Source organism: Scylla paramamosain, chromosome 45 (assembly GCF_035594125.1).
Source record: "Scylla paramamosain isolate STU-SP2022 chromosome 45, ASM3559412v1, whole genome shotgun sequence".
In the NCBI taxonomy this organism is placed as follows: Eukaryota; Metazoa; Arthropoda; class Malacostraca; order Decapoda; family Portunidae; genus Scylla; species Scylla paramamosain.
In genome coordinates, this window is record NC_087195.1 from 7,280,001 (window position 1) to 7,288,581 (window position 8,581).

At 40.6% G+C, this 8,581-nt stretch overlaps 1 protein-coding gene and 1 long non-coding RNA gene across 2 annotated transcripts in view; both read left to right on the forward strand.

Annotated features, from left to right (window-relative positions):
- The window catches only part of LOC135094410 (thymidine phosphorylase-like), a 31,078-nt gene extending 29,407 nt beyond the window's left edge, over positions 1-1,671 (forward strand). Inside the window, exons 9-10 of the mRNA XM_063994481.1 lie at positions 188-303; positions 1,063-1,671. Of these exons, the coding sequence (XP_063850551.1) occupies positions 188-303; positions 1,063-1,221 (275 nt within the window). The 3' untranslated portion in view covers positions 1,222-1,671. The remainder of the gene's footprint in view (positions 1-187; positions 304-1,062) is intronic.
- A 1,990-nt stretch (positions 1,672-3,661) lies between these two features.
- Positions 3,662-8,346, forward strand: LOC135094496 (uncharacterized). Its single transcript, XR_010263851.1, has 2 exons — positions 3,662-3,939; positions 6,383-8,346. It is a non-coding gene; the product is annotated as an uncharacterized LOC135094496 (long non-coding RNA).
- Positions 8,347-8,581: the final 235 nt, after the last annotated feature.

The window sequence follows — 8,581 nt, forward strand, 5'->3', positions numbered from 1 at the left end:
ACACACACACACACACACACACACACACACACACACACACACACACACACACACACACACACACACACACACACACATACACACACACACACACACACACACACACACACACACAGCATCTCGTCAAGTTATCTCCAGCAAGTAGACTACAGCATTCCTTAATAGTGTTCCCCTTTGATCGTGACAGGTGTGATAACTAAGTTGCACGCCATGAGTCTCGCCCAGGTATGTCAGAAGCTTGGGGCAGGGAGGGAGCGCACAGGTGACTCAATTAACCTGGCGGTGGGCATTGTGCTGAAAAAGGTAAGTGTTTTGCCTGTTACCTATACTCATATGGGTAGTAAGTAGATAGATAGATAGATAGATAGATAGATAAATAAAATGATAGATAGACAGACATGCAGACATAGCCAGACAGGCTGGAAGCCAGACAGACATAGGTAGATAGATAAATAGATATACAGACAGAAAGATAGATATACAGGCAGATAGATAGATAGATAGATAGATAGATAGACGGTGGATAGACAGACAGATATATTGATAGACTGAGAGGTAGACTGACAGACAACAGACAAACACAACTGTATAACTGTATAGATAAGCAATGCAATAGACAGATTTTGAGATATATGCATGCAGTCTTGATACCATTAAGTTATAGTAGTGTTACAGGACACAATGAAGACAACAGTAGTTGTAAGAGGAGGAGGAGGAGGAGTAGCTGGGGTAGTAGTATAGTAGTAGTAGTAGTAGTAGTAGTAGTAGTAGTAGAAGTAGTAGTAGTAGCAGGGTCAATAGTAGTAGCAATAGTAGTAGTGAGTAGTAGCAGCAGCAGAAGGAGCAGCAGCAGCAACAGTGGTAGTAGTGGTGATAGCAGTAGTACATAGAACGTATTAATAATAATAATAATAATAATAATAATAATAATAATAATAATAATAATAATAATAATAATAATAATAATAATAATATTAGTTGTCATTATCGTTGTCGTTGCTGGTGATGGTGTTGTGGAGAGGCGGAGAGTCTTAACATCCATCTGTCTTCACCTTCAATCAGAGCGTGGGTGAGCGAGTGGCGGCGGGCGAGGTGTGGGCGGACATTCACCACGATGGCCCCCTCGCCATGACGCTCCTCGCCAAGGTGGCCGGCGCGGTGGTCATCGAGGACAAGAACGCTTTCCCCACGCCCTCACGTATCGCCGCCCGCATCTCCTAGCCACCCTCCCCATCGCTGCCGTGTCTCCTAGCCACCCTTACCCTTCCCCACCGTTGCCGCGTCTCACAGCCACTCTCTCTACCGCTGCGCTGGGGTGTCAAGACACTTAGGACAGATTTCACAGTCACTTGATAACGTTCCCAAGCAAAAGCCTTACCAACTTGGTAAAAGGTGTTACCAACACCTCGATCTGATTTCACAGCAGTTGTTTTCGTGGTTTCGGTGATCCCAACCTGGTAACGATCATAACAAAACGAATACCTCTGATTCGGTAATGCTGGTATGCCGGAGTCCCCTTATTAGACAAAATGAGTCAATTCATGACAAAAGAACTGACCACGCCAGCACTGAAAGAGAGAGAGAGAGAGAGAGAGAGAGAGAGAGAGAGAGAGAGAGAGAGAGAGAGAGAGAGAGAGAGAGAGAGAGAGAGAGAGAGAGAGAGAGAGAGAGGCATGGAAAATTGAAATACATCACTGGTGCCTTCAACACACCTTATCCATTCACTGCAAAAATGGTTACATTTTATGATTTAAATTTTCCCTTTGAATACCGGTATCTACTTAATATTCGCTAAACTCATCGTATGCCGGTCAGACACATACTATATCATTCATTTATCTCTTCCTCATTGCTGTACACATACATTGTTAGATTGAAATATTTCGGGCTTCATGGAAATAGCCCTAGCCTATTAATTTTGAGATTGTGCTTATTTATGCCTCAGTAAAAATATGATACTTTTTCTTTTAATCATGATCTAATTAATGAACTGAATTAATTTAAACCTAACCTAACGGAAGCAAGCCTTCTGATGGAAATAATAGTGTTAGTTCAATATTATCTAGTATTTCTCTTAGGTGACAAATTCCATACACCCTATGCGTATGTAAGGATTATTACAACTTTTAACCAAGGAGGCGTAGCAGATGAAGCAAGGGCGACAGGTGTGAGGTTTTCAGCAGCTGGTGAAATGAGTTCACGCCGCCATCCAAATTCTTCTTAAATTTTATCATATTACTCCTATAGCCTACAAAATGTTGTTGTATTGTTAAATAATTTTATTTTAACAACTTGGGAAGAAATACAAGTACAAGACGATAAGAACTTGTGATATTTGCAGGAAATAAATTCATTGGTAAGCTCCAATGGGGAGGCCCAGCAGCTCCCCAACCAGCGTTACCAAAGGTTCCAATTTCTGGTAAGGATCAAAACAAACAACGGCGCGAAAAACGTCTGTGAAATCGGATCTATTGGTGGTGGTGGACATCACCACTCCCCAGTAACAATCACAACAGGAAGCGACTGTCAAATAAGCCCTTAGACCCGATTTTTTAAACGTGGTGTTAGTAATTACTAATACCAATGTAGCTGATTTCTAGTACGGTTTTTAAACCGTGGTGTTAGTGTCAACTCGTTGGAGATACCACAGGTTCCTACAATAATTGTTGGTGTGTCCTGCCCCTCCCGAACAAGAAACACCAATGATATTCACGACTCATATGCGATTGAAAACTATGTTAAAAATATGATGATATATCAATATACTTCTGTGCTAAAGGAAAATAGTATTGATCATTGTAAGGAAAAGATTAAGGCGTTTATAAATGCGCGCGTCGGGCGCCTTTACCTAGGAGAGTAATGGTTCGTTTACACCCTTTCTCAACCCCGGGGTCGCGATCACAAGTGGGATCGCCAAGCGTTTTTCCTTGGGTTGCCAAGACCTCATAATGTCAAACATGGGCAATTCTCAATTCTAAGACGTTTTCAGCGTATACATAGTCATATATTGGTTGAGGAGTAGTGGATAAATTTTGCTTGGGTATTATATAATAATTTAAATGTAGTAGTCCTAACTGCCAATCCTGTATCAGACGTGTCTCCACCTGCCTAGTAGGCTACAGCCAATGTATTAAAAAAAAATAAAATAAATAAGTAAAAAAAAAAAATAATAATAATTAATTAAAAATTAAATAAAAAAAATCCGTAGACTTTTGGCTGAGCTTGTGTGAAAAAAAAAAAAAAAAAATTAACTAAAAATTAAATAAAAAAATCCGTAGACTTTTGGCGGAACTTGTGTGGAAAAAAAAGAAAAAAAAAAAAAAAAAAAAAAAAAAAAAAAAATATATATATATATATACTCGTATATATATATATATATATATATATATATATATATATATATATATATATATATATATATATATATATATATATATATATATATATATATATATATATATATATATATATATGTTACAGTCAATACCTGAATCCAGACAATTTGTAAAGTGACTTATTTTTTCAGGCAATTTGTGAACTGCCTGGTTAGGTTAGGTTAGGTTAGGTTAGGTTAGGTTAGGTTAGGTTAGGTTAGGTTAGGTTAACCTAACCTAACCTAACCTAACCTAACCTAACCTAACCTAACCTAACCTAACCTAACCAGGCAGTTCACAAATTGCCTGAAAAAATAAGTCACTTTACAAATTGTCTGGATTCAGGTATTGACTGTAACATATATAAACGCATCTGTGGATTTTTATTTATCGACTTCTATATATATCTATTCATATATAAGAAACTAAATTTTAATGTTGGTATCCCTGAGTGCCACACGCGTTTAATAGGTGAGCAGCATCACCGTCCACGTCCACCAGGCCGCCACTCCAGCTGTACTGTCGCAGCGGGAAACACTGTCTCCAATTTGTTCGTCTGATGTTGGTAAGTTGATGCATTTGTACCTGTATAGTGATTTCGAAGGTGCTGCATGGTTTGTACTCAGTTTTTGTTTCTTTAAAAGTCTTAATTACTCATGAAAAGTGGTGTGCCGACAATAGAAACTGAGTTTTCCATGCCCTCGCTGCCCTAAACCCTCGGAAGGCTTATGGACCTGATGGGGTCCCTCCTATTGTTCTCTGAAACTGCGCCTGCATGCTTGTACCTTGCCTAGTCGAACTCTTTCAACTGTCAACATCTACCTTTCCTTCTTGCTGGAAGTTTATCTACATTCAGCCTGTTTCTAAAAAAAAACGTGACCGTTCTAATCTCTCAAACTACCATTCTATTGCTTTAATTCCCTGCCTATCTAAAGTTTTTTAATTTAGTCTCAACAGGTAGATTCTTAAATATCTATCACTTCACAACCTTCTATCTGATCGCCAGTATGGGTTCCGTCAAGGCCGCTCTACTGGTGATCTTCTGGCTTTCCTTACTGAGTCTTGGTCAACCTCTTTTAGAGATTTTGGTGAAACTTTTGCTGTTGCCTTGGATATATCAAAATTTTTTTATAGAGTCTGGCACAAAGCTTTGATATCCAAACTACCCTCCTATGGCTTCTATCCTTCTCTCTATAACTTCATCTCAAGTTTCCTTTCTGACCGTTCTATTGCTGCTGTGGTAGACGGTCACTGTTCTTCTCCTAAATCTATTAAAAGTGGTGTTCCTTAGAGTTCTGTCCTGTCATCCACTCTCTTCATATTATTCATCAATGACCTTCTAAACCAAACTTCTTGTCCGATCCACTCCTACGCTGATGATACCACCCTGCACTTTTCCACGTCTTTTCATAGACGTCCAACACTTCACATTTCACGCAGGGAAGCCACAGAACGCCTGACTTCTGATCTTTCTAAATTTTTTGACTGGGGCAGAGCAAACTTGATATTGTTCAATGCCTCAAAAACTCAGTTCCTCCATCTATCAGCTCGACACAACCTTCCAGACAACTATCCCCTCTTCTTCAATGACACTCAACTGTCCCCCTATTCTACACTGAACATCCTCGGTCTGTCCTTCACTTATAATCTGAACTAGAAACTTCATATCTCATCTTTAGCTAAAACAGCTTCTATGAAGTTAGGTGTTCTGAGACGTCTCCGCCAGTTTTTCTCACTCCCCAACTGCTAACTTTGTACAAGGGCCTTATCCGTCCATGTATGGAGTATGCTTCACATGTCTGGGGGGGTTCCACTCATACCGCTCTTCTAGACAGAATAGAATAAAAAGTTTTTCGTCTCATCAACTCCTCTCTTCTAACTGACTGTCTTCAGCCTCTCTCTCATCGCCGTAGTGTTGCATTTCTAGCTATCTTGTACCGATATTTTCATGCTAACTGCTCTTCTGATCTTAGTAACTGCATGCTTCCCCTCCTCCAGCGGCCTCGCTGCACAAGACTTTCTTCTTTCTCTCACCCCTATTTTGTCCACCTCTCTAATGCGAGAATTAACCATTATTCTCAATCATTCATCCCTTTCTCTGGTAAACTCTGGAACTCCTTCCTATGACTTGAATTCCTTGAAGAGGGAGGTTTTAAGACTCTTATCCTTCAATCTTAGACTACCGCTTTTTACCCTTTTCTGGGACTGGCATCTCAGTGGGCTTTTTTTTTTTTCTTATTGGATTTTTGTTGCCCTTGGCCAGTGTCCCTCCTACATAAAAAAAAAAAAAAAAAATATTTCCCTTACCGACGAAGTATTGCACCACAGTATGTCAGTGGATGACATGCTATCCACAGTGTTCATTCATAACTGAGGCTTCTAAAACCAAGTGGTACCGCCCACCATATTTAGAGAGCGAGGGGGACAGGGGAAAAGGAAGAGAAGGAGGGGCAAGAGAAGAGGGGGAGGGGGCACTTTTCTTGCTCCCTCCTCCTCCTACATTTGCTTCTTTCCCATCGCCATCCTTTCCTTGCTCCTCTTTCCTCCCTCTTTACACGATCCTCCTCCTTCTGCTTCTTTTTTACCCCTCCCATCCTCTTCTAATCTTTCTTGCTCCCCTTCTTTCCTCTTCGATCTTTCCTTGTCCCTCGCCCTCTCCTTCTCTTTACTCCTCCCCTTCCTTTTTATTTACCTCTTCTCTTTGTTCCTCCTTCCTGACCCCTCTCCTCCTTCTTTTTACATCTCCTCCTTGTTCTTTGCCCGTTCTCTTTCCTTGCCCCCTACCCTCTTCCTTTACTCCTCCCCGTCATCTTTCCTTGTCTCTGTCCCCCTCTCTTTCCTATTCTCCCTTACCATCCTTCTCTTTCCTTGTCCCCCTCCTCTACTCTTTCCTTGGCCCTCATCCCCTCTTCTTTCCTTGGCCCCTTCCCCTCTCCCTTCTTGGCGCACTGTACCAAACAACATCTTTAGTCTGATTTATTACTGAACAATTATAAAATCCATTTCAGATTCTTCTGTGATGTCCAGAAAGCGGGTGTACAAAGAAGAATTCCTTGGCACTGGGTTTACGTGTCTCATCGATCATGGGGTCGAAAAACCTTAATGCATTGCATGTGGGAAAGTGCTCAGTCTCGAGTCGCTTAAAGAAAATAAGCTCAAGCGCCATCTCCAGGGAAAACACCCAACTCTGGCGGGGAAAGATCGTGAATCGTGAATATTTCAAGAGGAAAGAAGAACAACTGAAATGTTAGCGGTTAGACAACCTATGCACATAGGAATATATTCTGTTCAACAATCAACACTTGCATCCTACCTCGTTGCAAAAAAAAAAAAAAATTGCTAAGTGTATGCAGCCACACATAATTGGGGAAAAGTTGGTAAAGTCAGCTGTCCTTGATATGGTTCGTACCATTATCGGAGATGTTGCACTGAAAAAAAAAAAAAAAAAATTCCACTGTCAGACAACACAATTAACCGACGAATTCAAGAGATGTCAGGAGACATCAAAGAACAGGTAGTGGCTGCCATCAAGGAGAGTGAAAAATTCAGCTTGCAGTTGGATGAGTCAACTGACGCCAGTGACGATGCTCAGCTCTTGAATATGTGCGGTACCAAGAGAAGAGCGACATTGAAGAGGACTTCCTGTTCTGTGAACGACTGGAGACGACAACAACAGGTGAAGATCTGTTAAAGCTGGGTGACAGTTTCATCAAAGAAGAAGGCCTTAGATGTAATCAGTGCTTCAATGTGTGCTTGGATGGAGCACCTGCAATGCTAGGGGCACGTCAGGGTTTCACTGCTAGGGTAAAACAAGTCAACCCCACAGTGATAGTGACTCATACATTGTCTGCTCCACCGGGAAAACCTTGCCTCTCGGAAAATATCACGAGCTTAACACTGTGATAGAAGATGTGATTCAAATAGTGAATTTTATTAAATCCTCAGGATTCAAGGATTTTCAGCCAGATATGCTCTGATATGTGGTCAGAATAAGAACACCTGCTTTACTACTCTTTTGTCAGGTGGCTGTCCCGAGGGAAAGTGCTCCAGAAGGTGTTTGGCATGCGTGTAGAGGTTGAAATCTTCTTAAACGAGAAGAAACATGCACTGGCATCAGGGCTTACATAACCAAGGTAGTTTCTTAAACTGGCATATCTGACAAACAAATTCAGAGTTGAATTTGCTGAATATATCCATGCAACGAAAAGATGAAACTCATATCTGTGTCAGAAAAGCTCAAAGCTTTCAAGGCAAAGCTGAGGTTGTATAAGGGCAAGATCGAACAGGGAAAAACTGTGTCCTTTCCATTCCTTAATCTCTTCTGGAAGATGAAGAAGACACCTCACTTTTGGACGTAAAAAGTGTCATTGTTGAGCACCTTCAGAAATTGAGTGAGGAGTCTGACGGGTATATTCCGGATGGAGAGTTGCATGAGAAATACAAATGGGTGCGGAGACCCTTCGGTGTCCACGCCGAGGACCTCTCAGAGGAAGAGAGTCTTCTATCCGAAATCTGCAAGAGGTGCATCGTGAAGAAACTCTTCATTCCAACTTTCAGCGACACTCTCTAGGCATGTTCTGGACTGGTGTGACGAAAGGGAAACCAGTCCTTGGAGGTGAGGCTGTGAAAGTGTTGTTGCCTTTTGCTACAACCTATTTGTGTAAATCAGGGTTTGCAGCTCTGACTGCCATCAAAACAAACAAAAACAAAAAAAAAAAAAAAAAAAAACAGAAATCGGCTGCAACCTGAACATGATTTGAGGGAAGCACTTTCTAAGACTGAACCACGAATAGATAAATTTAGCAGCATGATCCAGGCCCAAGGTTCCCATTAAGATCAATTTATTATTTCATAGAAAACATTTATACTTGAAGTTTGTTTTTTGTGGAATGTGACAATATTATTCCAGAAGTAAATGTTTTAATTAATATTAAGCATTAAAAGTTATAATGTATAATAAAATTTAATTATGTAATTTTTTTTTTTTTTCAACCTTACAGTAGCTCTCTTACACGGATATTTATTATACTTGTCCCTTACTTTTACAGCCAATAACTAGTAATATATAATAACACATATACAACTAAACTAGTGGGATCGCGGTCATGTCTTGAGGTGCGTGATTGGGGTCGCCTGAAAAAAAGGCAAGGAACCACTAGTTTACACTGTAAAGCCACATTGGAAGAGCTGTCGATTTCCATCACCTC